Source organism: Pleuronectes platessa, chromosome 12 (genome assembly GCF_947347685.1).
Source record: "Pleuronectes platessa chromosome 12, fPlePla1.1, whole genome shotgun sequence".
NCBI lineage: Eukaryota > Metazoa > Chordata > Actinopteri > Pleuronectiformes > Pleuronectidae > Pleuronectes > Pleuronectes platessa.
In genome coordinates this window covers 22,773,625-22,787,164 of record NC_070637.1, presented here as the reverse complement: position 1 = coordinate 22,787,164, position 13,540 = coordinate 22,773,625, and the positions used below count along the sequence as shown (strand labels likewise).

Here is a 13,540-nt window from a genome sequence, read left to right as displayed (position 1 = left end):
GGCTTGTTATCACAGCAATCACATGGACAGCAGGAGTTACAACGTGTATGTGTCTTTGTGTGTGTGTGTGTGTGTGTGTGTGTGTGTGTGTGTCTCAACATGTTGACTCTGCTAAAAAAGTTAAAACTGTTATTTACAGAGTTGTAAAACAGTCGTGTTTTTATTGCATCAAACCATATTGATTTTTGATTCTGATGTTCCCATTTCAAATGCTGTTGTTATTTTTTTTGTGTGTGAATCATCCCCACTTCTCTTAGTCTGCATGGTTAATGTGTTTTTAACTTTACTTACCTTTAATACCTTTAAATTAATAACATGTCAGCCCAAAGGTTAATTTATGCTCAACGTTGGCTCATGTTATACTTCTTACTATAAGAGACACGAGCAGAAGTAAACAGTTTTATTTGAAAGGAGCACCTCACAGTGATGGAAGCACTCGAGGCTCATTTTCTCTCATTACCACCCGAGCCATGATGCGGTGCCTGATAATCCTGATCAACACACACTTGATCTCCTCAGGTTGTGCAGCCGGGAACAGATGCAGGTTTGTGCGACGCTGCAGGGAAAGTGTGTTAACTGTCTCATTACTGAGAGCAGACACCGCAGCAGACGGCCCAGAGCAGCAGCTCCGTCCTCGCCTTATCGTTTCTGTTTGCTTCGTTCAGATTCAAGCGTTTGTCGTCCTGTCGCCCCCCCCCCCCCCCCCCCCCCCCCCGGCTCTGGGTGCAGCCGCCGACTGACGAGTTAATCACAGAGAGAGAAGTGATTGGAAAACGCTGGGAGCGGCCGTAGAGCGACAGAATGAGGAGGAGGCGTCGAGGGCGGCAGGTTGATGTCCGACGCCTTCGCTGTGAAACAAAAAAAAGGAAGATTGAGCGTTTGTCCTTTAAATGATTTCTATAGAATTAAACTTTTTTAAATTAGACGATGCACTGAAGGCAAATCTAGAAACTAAATAGTTTTAGCTCGTTTGACTTTTACAAAGATCACAAATAGACGTGTCGTCCTCACCATTCTGCTCCCAACTTCAATAACAACATTTATAATTGATTTATTCACTCTGGCTTTTATTTTTGATTAATGGTTCAACTTCCCTCATGCAGACATTTCAAATTAAAAGTCTGCAGGGAAGGAATAAAGAGAGGGATGACATGAAAAGTGAAGCCAAATCCTCTCTATCGCCCCCTGGAGAATAATGTCAAGAGGAAATATTTGGTCAAACTAACAGAGACTCAAACAGGTGTGTGTGTGTGTGCGTGTGTGTGTGTGTGTGTGTGTGTGTGTGTGTGTGTGTGTGTGTGTGTGTGTGTGTGTGTGTGTGTGTGTGTGTGTGTGTGTGTGTGTGTGTGTGTGTGTGTGTGTCAGAGTTACGTGTGGGTGGTGATCGATCATTTTTAGTTTTTAATGTCGAGGCGAGAAAACGGAAACATTCAGTTTTCCACTACAATGTTTAACCGTTGAGTTCACACTGCTGTCACCACTGCTCCATATGCTGTGTGTGGGTCCGTGTCTGTGTGTGTGTGTGTGTGTCTCTGTCTGTGTGTGTGTGTGAGTCTCTGTGGTTCAGAGTGAATGTGTTACTTCTGACACGGAGGTTTCAGAATGTCAGGTATGTTTTGTCTGTCGCACCGTCGCTCTCTCGCTCTCTCACAAGAACAACATGTGCATTTTTTTTATTATATAATATTAGTTAAAAAGCTGATCGGCAGATGACTCTTGTTTCACTGTTGAAACTTTTTGAGATGCAGCTGTCAACTGACTCACCTACAGTTATTATTAGTGAGGGTCGTGAGATGAATAAAGAGGCAGAGAGGAGTAAAAACACACATTTAAAATGAGTTTTTCTCTCATTTCTAACAGAAGTGTTGGATTATTTTAATTCATGTGGATCAAACGGTGAAATGAGACGATGTGAGATCAGGTTTCTTTGGGGAAATGTCACAGTTAGGACCTCGACACACGTGTGACCCACGTCCACAAGCTCCTTACCCTCCCGTGAGAGAAGCTGCTCCTTAACTTATCAGTTTTTATTTTGATCATATCAACGAATCAATCTGGAACTAACTACGTCACAGGTTGTGCTGAGCTATGTGGCGTCGGGTCATTTGACGGAACACAGATTTAAAAGAAGACTGAGACGTCTGAGGCTCAATGAAAGGTTTGCAGGGAGAGAAGAGATAATAGAGATGTAGAGAGAGATAACGTGTCAATTCTTAAAACTCAACAGTGTCACTGTCACTGTCATTACCATCAAAGATACATTTGGAAACAAGCATATTTTAAACTGTTAGATTCGTTTTTATGCCAAAACATAAAGTCTGTAAATATCAGGTTGTATGTTCCACAACACTCCAGCATTGTTTACTGCTGCCACGCCATTTACAACAAGACAAGTGGAAAGATATCACATGACACGACTGGCTCCTCCTCCCAAAACCTGAAAATAAAACTAATAACACAAAACTTTCACACTTCAAACTGATTTTAAGTCAAATCGCAGACATTTCATAATAAAACATAATTTCAGCTACTGGCAAATTATTGACGCCTTTCCTTCCAGTGTTTGTCCTGAAAACAGACAATGAGCCGATGGACTCAGGAGTGAAACCCTCTCCGTTCGGTGGATCTTGTTTGTGTGAATGTGACGGAGGGTTCAGTGAGTGCACCGCAGGGCTCCGTGCCCTGGAGAAGCACCGGGACTCCCATTGTCTCGCATCCTGAAACCGTCTGAGGCGACCTGAGGCAACAATGGCCCCAGACAATCAAAGACTGGCACTGTACGCACACACACACTCACACACACACACACCCACAAAGACACGCACACCTAGGAGATGGTTGAGTTGTTCCAGTTGACTTGATCATCTGCTGGCTCGTCAGTTGTTGGTGAGCGTCAGGCGAGGTCAATGAGTTTAACTCAGGGAGACGCACTGATGAGACGTCCTCTGGATAAGATAAGATAAGATTGTGGTGCTTCTGTTGTACCGACTCTTAATTGTCCAGCATCTTCTCCTCATTGTGCGTTTGTGCACGTTTGTTTCTCTGAGGTCGAGATCGAACCTGAACCATCACTAGTGTGAGACAGAAGATGTTGTTTGGTTTCAACACCGAAACTTCTTGTTAACAAGTTTTTGCCGTCCACCTCCACTAAGGTTACAACATCCTCGTACCTGCACACAATGTTTGTATGTAAGTACAAACGGAAACAACAACAGACGTAACAAACTGGACGTCATGTCTCTGTGGAGGTTTGAGCTCTTCAGTCTTCAGCTCAGTGATTCATCAGGTCTGTGGTTTTCAGGTCGGAGCCACAGAGCTGAGCTTTTCCCTGCAGCTTCACTTTTCCTGCAGAAACCTTTTTCTCCAGTCGCTCCTGGTTGTGTTTTGCTCCTGGTGCACGATGCAGGTCCGATGCAGACGTGATCCTCTGGTGATAAACCCACTCACCGCAGAGAGAGGAGGGCATGTAGAGTTCATCAGAGCAGAGAGACGTCTGTTGTGGTTTCTGAACTTATCTTGGTCACAGAGCCTGTAGACAGATCCGGCTTTTAACTTTAAATTGATAAGGTTTCTCTGGTGTTAAAAACACAACATTTGAAATCCGGCCGTCAGTTTGTTGTGGAATAAAAAACTCTCAGGTGACGGGTGGAGTCTTCGTGAGGGCGTCGCTGCCTCGTCACTCCGTTAACACGTCTGTGATTTCATGTCCTGACGATAGAAGAATCTATTTTTAGTAACTGTGGAGGTTCTTTGGAAATAAAATGAGATGAGTGCATTAGTGTTTCTGTCCATGATCTGATCATATATCTGGTGTTTTGTGTGAGAACCAACTTCTTACAGATTAGACAGACTTTCTACACGTCGCTGCTCCACCTTTTTAATATTTAATTAGCAGTTTGTTTCTGTGTCATTTGAAAAAACTAAACTATGCTGCAACCTATTGCATGGTGTCCCATATGGTCTAGCGGTTAGGATTCCTAGTTTTCACCCAGGTGGCCCGGGTTCGACTCCCGGTATGGGAACTACTCTTTGGGTTAGGCGGTGGACTAGTGGCAGAAACTTGGACTATGGGCAGAAAAGGTCTCTGGTTCGACTCCACGGAGAAACAACAAAAAGACGAACCTGTCCAAAAATCCAAGAGGATTCAGAGCACCCTACCCTGTCTAGCGACTATACCCTCTCGCCTTGCTCAGGGACATCTGCTCCCAGGGCGCTGTACATGTCTGTGCATGTGTTTGGGACTAATAAATGCATCTTATTGTCTCTATCTCTACCAACCCAAATGACTCACGGGAGAAATTTCATCATGGTGCTCGTCAGCCAGTTATTAATCCCTCAACCGTGGAGGTTATGTTTCCACCTCTGTCCCTTTTGTTTGTGAGCAGGATTATATGAAAACTACAGCGTGGAATTATGGGAGATAGATTATTGTTTGAAGTTAGTTGCAGCTTGATTGAATATGAGACTCTATTATTGGGCCTTGGGGGAGATAACTGATGTATTTGTGGCCCCTCTGACTTCTCCTGCAGGGTTTTGTCTCAGATCTTAATTTTGCTGTTGAAAGTTAGACAGAATCCAGATGAAGCCAAACTCCGTGTGTGATGTCCTTGTATGGTTTGTGTCGACTTTCTCTGAGTTTGAGCTTCGACATCAGAATCTGACTCGTTTCATTTTGGCTCACGAAGACAGAAACCGATATTCCTGGAGTTTATTCCTGGACCTGATCTGTTGGGCTTCTTGCAGCTCTCCTGTGTTTCCTACAGACTGAACTCAGAATCTTACGTGTGACCTCAGACTGATTGTTGAAGTGAATATCTTTTATCCGCTTTAATCAACCTGCAGGAAATGAAAATAATCACCTGCAGGCTCCTCGTCCACTTTAATGTCTCCTGTTGAAAACAAATTATCGTCTTTTATAACCTGTGTAGTTCACGTGGAGCTTGTCCCCCCCCCCGCCGCTCTTCGCGGCTCAGGTCCAAACACGTAGCCTCCTCTTCCTCCTCTGCTCAGCCCAAAGTTCACATTGAATGTGGCTAAAAAGAATTCAATCCACATCAAAAAGAACAAGACAAACAAACACAACGTGCACTCGGTCACTCTGCTGTTAAGTGTTAGAGCAAAGGAAACAGGGGAAAGTGATTGAAGCAGTAAACACACAAACAAACATATAATATGTTAACATTATGGTTGCACTGTGTATTGTGATTTGATAAATGGTTTAAAACAAAAAAAGATAAATATTTGCAGAGGATATTTGTGGCTGTCTGTGTCGCTGTGTTGTTGTGTTTGTTTTATTCTGCATTGTGCCCATGTTTCTGTTTCTGTATCTGATTGTTAATATGAAGTTCAACACTGATATTTATATAATTTTGAATTTAAGGATAAAGAAAAACATGATTCTGAGCAAAATGAGATGTTGTTCTTTTTCTGGAGGCAAATTGACATCAGGTTTTTATCGTTTGAAGATTAAAAGACGACTTTAAATAAGTTATACTTGTGAGTTTTGCATAGACAACATTATCATCGTGTGTTAGTGTATCTTAGTGATAGTTTGTGTTAGTGTGTGTTTCTGAGTGAAGCAGTATGTGTGTGTGTGTGTGTGTGTGTGTTGGAGCTTCATTAACTCGACCCTGATGGAAACGAGCAAAGTGGTGGAACATTTGCTCTTCCTCTTCTTCTTTCACCTTATTTTTTGTTGGTGTGTGAGGTCAGTGTGAAGTTTTGCCATCAGCTGTAACGCAACATAAAAACCTGTGTGAAAACCTGCTTCATCTTTAACAAGCAGTTGTGGTTCAGCACTGAGCGATTTGTGCACATGTGTGGATGATGTGTGACCCGCTGAGTTATTTGGGTCTGACGAGAAGTGAATAAAAGAGAAGTAAATAGTCTCAGAGACGCAAACAATTAAAAGGTGAGACAATCTGGAAACGTTAAGAAATGGAAAAACTGAGCATTAACTTTCATTTATTGCAGTGTCGGCTCTAAACATGTGGGTAGTGGACTTGTTGACTGTGCTGATGCTGGAAGCAGCTTCTCTTTCCGAAACTGTAAAAGTGACCCGCAGCAAATAAAGATCTGTTCACCTGTTTATTCAAATCGAAATAAAAGGTCTTTCTTGTTTTATATAAATATAAAACACAAAAGATCTTTATATAAAGAAACAGCAAAACTTGGATTACCTCCCTGGTGAAGGTAATAAAATAAAACGAGTGACTTCCACGGGATTCTTATGAAGAAGAAAACATTTCCTGGTATTAACAGTGAAAAGTTCATAGTGTTAAACTTGAGTGAACTTTGGTGAAACTCACTGTGACCCGTGGACGCCCTCAGTGTTTGTATCACATGAGGAGTTGTTGTTGTTGTGCTGAAGAATGCCAGCAGAAGTTTGTACGTCATGAACAAAGTGTGAGTGTATGTGTGTGAGCTTGTGTGTGTGTGTACAAAGCTACACGATACAGTTAAATCTTTCAAGTGTAATTATCTAGAATTAACTTAACACAACAGTGTGTCGCCCAGTGTCACAACCTGAAGGTGTAACCCTGTTTGTTGCAGGGGCAGCTCGGAGCGTCGTAAGGAGAAGTCCCGGGACGCGGCTCGATGCCGACGCAGCAAAGAGACGGAGGTTTTCTACGAGCTGGCCCACGAGCTGCCGCTCCCCCACAATGTCAGCTCCCACCTGGACAAGGCCTCCATCATGAGGCTGGCCATCAGCTTCCTGCGCACACGCAAGCTGCTCGCCACAGGTACACACACACACACACAAACACACACACATCGTCTGCATGTGATACACAAAGAAAAATGGCGGCAGGTTACCTCTAACACGTTCTCTGACCTTCTCGGCACGTGTGTGTGTATGTGCACGAGTAAGTAGGTATTTGTTCGACCTCCCCCCCCCCCCCCCCCCTTCCTGTCGTCTCATTTAAAATTAGCAGCGGTGGAAACTCGACAAAGAAACAGACCTATTGTTCTGGAATTCCAACGTCTGCGTCTCCAAGTGAGATCAGAGAAGAGCAAAATGAAACGGCCGCAGCAAAGTCGGTCGACAACGCCAAAGCTCGGGGGGGGGGGAAACCAGTGCAACCAGTTCACGATGGAGACGATTCAACCTTCAAAACCTGCACAGCTTTAAAATAAAATATCTGTTGCATAATTACATAAGTCTGGCCTGCAGATATGTTTTTAACCTGATGACGATATAATTTTGAAATCAGGTTCAAACAATATCTTGCTGCTGAACAAGCCTTTGAGAAAACGACCTGTCGGTGGGACAGGAAGAGACTTTCATTAATTGTATCTGTAACTCGGACATTATTCTCCTCTTATGTAACGTGTGATGTCCTGCTCATTGTGTTTCTATTAAGCAATTTACCGTGTTTGCTGCCAAAACATAAATGATGATGCAAACAGCCGGTGCTTTGTTAAACTGCGGCGACTGCCACTTCCTGTTTCGATTGAGGTGTGGAGTCATCAGTCACTCTTAATTAGACCTGTACTTCTACAGAGTGAGCCGCTCACAGTGTTTCACGGTTAAAGTAGTGAACATAAATCAATCAAACTCGAAAGCAAGTTCAAGCAACAATATTTTAGTTGTTGTTTCATTGAAATTTCTGATAAAATAACATATTTTGCTATAATTTCTCTAAATGTGCCGTGAGCTTTAATGTTGCAGCAGCAGATTTTTCTCACATTCAAACCTTTGACCTGTGGTTTCTATTCCTGCAGATAGTTTCAGTTTCATGACACCAGATCTTGAGATATCTGCCTTTTAAACCTGAGGCGACCAAACCATTGACAAATTAAAAACCGATTCAGAAACGATTCCCCTGTGTCCAGTTTTTATAATTTGGGTGAACTGGCCCTTTGAGTCCGGCGTTAGAAAGTGCAGATGTTCCTGAAGGTTTGACGAGTTTTATCAAACATGCACAAAGATAAAGAAGGATTTGTGCTAAGGAGGAGGAGGAGGAGGAGGTAGAGGAGGAGGAGGAAAAACAGATGAAAAAGAGAGGAGGCATTAGGAGGAGGAGGTAATGAGGGTAGGAAAGCATCGGGTGAGGAGGGAGATGCAGCGGCAGATAGAACCTTATCAGCTCCGTCTGATTGCTCCGCGATGGAGGGAGCGATTGGGGAGGAAGAGCTCTGCCCATCGTTGGGCTGCTGCTGGCTTTACCCCTGCTAGCCATAACACACAGCTGCCCTGGCGCCACACGTGCACATGTGCACTGCAGGGAACACGTCTGTTATGCAACGCGAGCTCTGCTGCAGCCCGAAGAACACTGATGAGCAGATTAGAAGGTCGTCAGGATGTGATTGGACCATTTCTCAGTGATTAGTTCAACGCAGCTTGTTATTGGCTGTTGTCCACTCAATTAGAGCTTAAAGAGTCCGGAGTCGATATTAAATTAACTCCAGTTTTTCACAACTTATTGTCCAAGGTGTTTTAACGGCCCAGAAGGGAAAAGCAGTTGTGCAGTAACCTCATAATAACAATTAACAAAAACTGAATCTTGGTCGTCTTGTTATTTTTTGTGTCTCTTCATCGGGTTTCACATGATTGTTGTGTTGACGTCAGTGTTTTGTGTTCCACGTCAAACTTTTCAGAACCAAACTACGTCCATGTCTAAGAAGTAAAGTTTGTTTTTTAAGTACAAGCGTATTGTGTTGTCTCAGCTGGTCCCAAGTACTTTTGTTCTTTTTCATATTTGCTCTCCTTCATGTTTGTTTGTGTTTTTCCTGCATCCGTGTTGAGTGTCGTTCCAGTGACACTGAAAATATTTACCTGCGAGAAGGAGGTTGTGTTTTCTCTTTCCAGTCTGTCAAATCAAAATGCTGCTGTAAAGACTGTTGTTAGCCACACGACAAAATTATTGATAAAAGTGTTGAGTATTAAACAAATGTTTCTATCGCACGATGCAATGTCGGTCCTGACATGAAGTAGCTAGTAGCTAGCTTGGGATGCATTTAGCCTTGAGTAGCATAATGGCTTCTAATTGCTGTCCTGTTTAGCTTTTTGTTAGCTTAGCATTCGAAAGTAAACCACCTTCAGTCAAATCTCTCAAACATACTTTCAACCTGACACAGCTCAATGCTCCAAAAACTGCAATGACGGTTATATGTAAGAATATAAAGTCAAACTTAACAATTAAATCAGATGTAGACGCCTCTAACAACCACTTTGGTTCAGCTAGTCACGACACAAACTCAAAAGAAAGAACTCCCGCCAGAAATCAGAGGATTAAATCCGAGTCTCGTGTGATCCCGTCATCGTCCTTCTCAACACAACAAGATGTAGAATCATCAGAACATTATCCGTCCCTGTCAAACACTCATATTTGAAACCAGGGCGGTTACGCAACCAGAGAACAAGAGAGAGAGAAGAAAAGTGCAACTTGGTCCAAATGACCAGTAATCACAGCTCAGTATTCAGGCCAAAGGGGCCGCTGGCTTTTGGACCGGGCCCCTGGAGCCTCGGCAGCTCCCCGGGGCCCATGAGAACGCTCCGGGCTCCACCGGAGGTCAGCGCTGTCTGGGCCCGGCTCCAAACTCCAGCCCCCGGCCTCATCGGGAGCCTTGAGAACTGGCCTCTCTTATCTCAGGGAAGCACACCAGAGGAATTACAAGCTTCCCCCCCCTCCACCCTCCACCCCCATCGACTACTGGGCTTTGTTCAGCGTGAAGCCACCGCACACACACACAACCACACACAACCAAACACAAACACACACTTTCCCTCTCGAGCTGCGTTCTTTTAATTGAGACACCCTTGACAAACTGGAGTCTGTGTGTGTAAATGTTTGGATATGTTTGGTATTTGAACTTAATTGGTTGATTTATGTTTCTTTAAGTTGGTGCTATTACGAATGAGTGTGTGGTCTGGAGGTAATTTGTCTGGGTGGTGGATCGGGAGCGGCAGGAAGACGCTGCACTGGTTTGTTTTGGCCCCGAGCCGAAGCTCCAGGAGAGAAAACAACACACACACACACACACAAACACACACCCACACGTATAAAATGATATTTATTCATAATCATTGAATGAGATTTGTGAGTGTGACCCTGCCGTCTCGCTCTCTCCCCCCAGGCAGCAGCAGCAGCAGCAGCAGGGACGGACACGAGGACGGACAGATGGACAGTCAGTACCTGAAGTCTCTGGAGGGCTTCGTCACCGTGGTCACATCAGACGGGGACATGATATTTCTGTCCGAGAAAATCAACAAGTTCATGGGGCTCTCGCAGGTACACAACCGCATACGCACAACCGCAGACGCACAACCGCAGACACACAACCGCAGGAAGAATCGGTCCCGTGCAGACGAGAGTTATATTTAAACTGCAGCAAACACTAAAGGTCAGGAAGTCACGAGTCTGCGAATGAGAGTTGAGTTTCTGTGGAATCAGCTCGACACGCAGGCAGATGCATCACAACGCACTTTTAAAGTCCGTCAGTGACGACACAACAAGACAAAATACATTTAAATGATTTGAATTTTATTTCTGATCTGGTCTTTATAGCGACTTTATACTTTTATTAATTAATCGATCAAACAAAACAATTCTTATGAAAACACAAAATCTGCTTTCACAAGACGTGAATTAACAAAGTGAATAATTAAATTAAACTACAAATTAAAACAGCTGCAGGCCAACACAGCATCTATTAGTTCATCAGTTACAATTCATGTTGTGCAATTCAAAGAAGCTCACAGAATGATTTACTGAGCTAAACTTAATTGTACTTCATCGTCATCCTGTGATAAACCGGAGCCGACTGTTGTGTCTGTGTGAAATTCCTCTCATACCTGCAGCAGCTGCTCAGTGACCCACTGAACACACTCTGGTAAACCACCTGGTTTGGGTCTGTGGTGACCAGCTCAGCAGTGGGAGGAGTCTCTCATATCCCAGATTATTATTATTGCCTCCGTTCCCCGGTGTGACGGAGGCCAGCGAGATAAAGACTTTCCTCTGTGAGCGAAGGAGCTCAGGATACAAAGAGCTGCTTATTCCTGCTAAAGCCTCTGAATAGATGCAGAGGGTCTGAGTTCATTAAGCTCTCTGGGCTAAATGACGGGGTGGAAAGCAAATAGCTCCAGTGTGGGGCAGCTGTGGGACCACTTGCTAGCCTTCAGCACACATGTAGAGTTAGCAGCAATACTAGCAAAGGTTCTGCAGGAAGTTTGAGACATGCAGAACTGAACCTGTGTGTTCTGTAGGTTTTTTATATGAAATGTTTAAATCTTTCAGGTGGAGGTCACTGGTCAGAGCATCTTTGACTTCACACACCCATGTGACCACGAGGAGATCAGAGAAAACCTCAGTCTGAAGACAGCTGGTCAGTTCACACACACACACACACACACACACACACACACACACACACACACACACACACACACACACACACACGCACACACACACGCACACACACACAAACACCACTTTACAGTATCTTAATGAGAAGGAGACAATACATCTGCTGGTATGATTATTATTCATTTCAAGTGCAACCGAAGCCTCTATTGTCCATTTTATATTTTAAAGTTCATCCAGAAGTATTGTCAGTCCACTTCTTATCTAAATATCAAATACTTTGTAAAACCAGAAATATTTATAATGCTGGTCTGTCAGAGGCCTCGCACACACACACAGACACACACACACACACACACACACACACACACACACACCATTAAGCTCTTATACCCTATGAGGGTCAGAAAATATTCAAAGTCAACAACACAACCACACATGTCGAGTGAATATGTAACATATTGGATCTCATGTCCAAAATATGAGAGCAGGGGGTCAGAGGCCATATAGAGAGCAACCTAAAGAGAGATACTGCAGTGTGTTTGTGCGTGTGTGTGTGTGTGTGTGTGTGTGTGTGTGTGTGGAGGTAAAGACGATTAAGAGCTGAGAGCATGAAGACAAGAAGACAAGAAAACAAGGGAGAGACGTTTTGAGAAAGAGGGAGAGAACAGGGAATTCTCAGGTGGTGACAGTGAACATGTGTGATGTGTGTTCCAGCCACTGTGGCAGAAAGTCAACGATCACAACAATGCATGGGTCATAACCTCGACACTAATGTCCTGCAGACCGAAGCCATTGAGCATGAATGTGACGGTAACAGAGACAGAAAGTTTAGTGTTAGCAGCCCTGAACAAACACACACAGACACACACACACACACACAAACACAATCACTTAACTTTGGTTTATAGCTCTTATCAGCAGTGGCCGCAAAACACACACATGTAACAGTAAAGAGTTTTATCGTCTGTTTCCCTTTAACACACACACACACACACACACGTATATACAAACGAACACACACTTGTGTACAGGCTAGAAGATTAAAGTTTTGTGTTGCATGTGTAACGACACAAAGATTAGGACACTTGTGAGTTTGGAGATTTGACGAAAGACACTTCAGCACTTCGCTCTGCGGCTGCAGCTCAGGGACTGATCTCTGACATCGTGATGTAACAGCTTGGCCCAATTTCACCTCCTCTGTGTGTGTCTGTGTGTTTGTGCATGTGTGTGTGTGTGTGTGTGTGTGTGTGTGTGTGTGTGTGTGTGTGTGTGTGTGTGTGTGTGTGTGTGTGTGTGTGTGTGTGTGTGTGTGTGTGTGTGTGTGTGTGTGTGTGTGTGTGTGTGTGTGTGTGTGTGTGTGTGTTTGGCTTCTGCAAGTTTAAACCTTGACCGTTTCCCAGTCTCTCTGGGAGAGGCAGATGATGGGAGGAAACGTTTATTTATTTATTTTTTCTGTTCATTTTCCACTTAAAAATCTAAAATAATTAAAACTGTAAAATCTGTAGTTTGAAGCAGAGAATCATGTGAATGATCTTTGGTTTATTTCAATAATCTCACATGTTATGATTTCAAAACGCAGAAGCATCAAACTGAAGGTTAAACATGTCGGAGAAGTAAAATCCAAAGTAAAACAAGATTATTCCTTAAATAAATTGAAATATAATTGTATTAAGTGTCCTTTGCATCATTCCCCTTGTTAAAAGGTTTTTTGTCTGTTTTTCCTGAGGATGTAACATCTTGTTAAGCCCTTGAAAGTAAATTGTGATTTGTGAATATGAGCTGATTGATCTGCTTCAGCTCCATTAGTGTAAACCTCTGTGACTCTGTGTTTTCAGGCAGTGGCTTCGGTAAGAAAGGCCGAGAGCTGAGCACCGAGCGAGACTTCTTCATGAGGATGAAGTGCACGGTGACCAACAGGGGGCGCACTGTCAACCTGAAGTCGGCCAGCTGGAAGGTGAGCGAGTGGTTAGAGAGTGAAGTAACATGATGGTGAGGCCTAATCCTCGTGATCGCCCCCTGGTGGCTGGCTGCAGTATAGCCCACCTCCTCCATGTTAGCAGATGAGTCATGAAACAAAAAAATCAAAATAGACGTTAAAGAAATGTTTGTCAAAGATGGTTTCCGTCATTTTAGGTAGTTCTTAATGTTGAAGTGTTCATGTTTCTGCTCACTGGGGTTTTAATTAGTTAATTGATGATATGAAAAAGCTCCTGGTTGGAGTTTTACAACAA

The 13,540-nt window shown here is 43.6% G+C and overlaps 1 protein-coding gene and 1 non-coding gene across 5 annotated transcripts in view; both read left to right on the top strand.

Annotated features, from left to right (window-relative positions):
• epas1b (endothelial PAS domain protein 1b) overlaps positions 1–13,540 on the top strand; it is a 40,345-nt gene that overhangs the window by 11,945 nt on the left and 14,860 nt on the right. For 2 of the 4 annotated variants that reach the window (XM_053436672.1, XM_053436669.1), the window contains exons 2-5: positions 6,553–6,743; positions 10,081–10,235; positions 11,241–11,328; positions 13,145–13,263. In XM_053436672.1, the coding sequence (XP_053292647.1) occupies positions 6,553–6,743; positions 10,081–10,235; positions 11,241–11,328; positions 13,145–13,263 (553 nt within the window). Of the gene's footprint in view, positions 1–6,552; positions 6,745–10,080; positions 10,236–11,240; positions 11,329–13,144; positions 13,264–13,540 lie in introns of all 4 variants that reach the window. The other 2 variants (XM_053436671.1, XM_053436670.1) reach the window with 2 other exon arrangements.
• Positions 3,951–4,022, top strand: trnae-uuc (transfer RNA glutamic acid (anticodon UUC)). Its single transcript has one exon. It is a non-coding gene; the product is annotated as a tRNA-Glu (tRNA).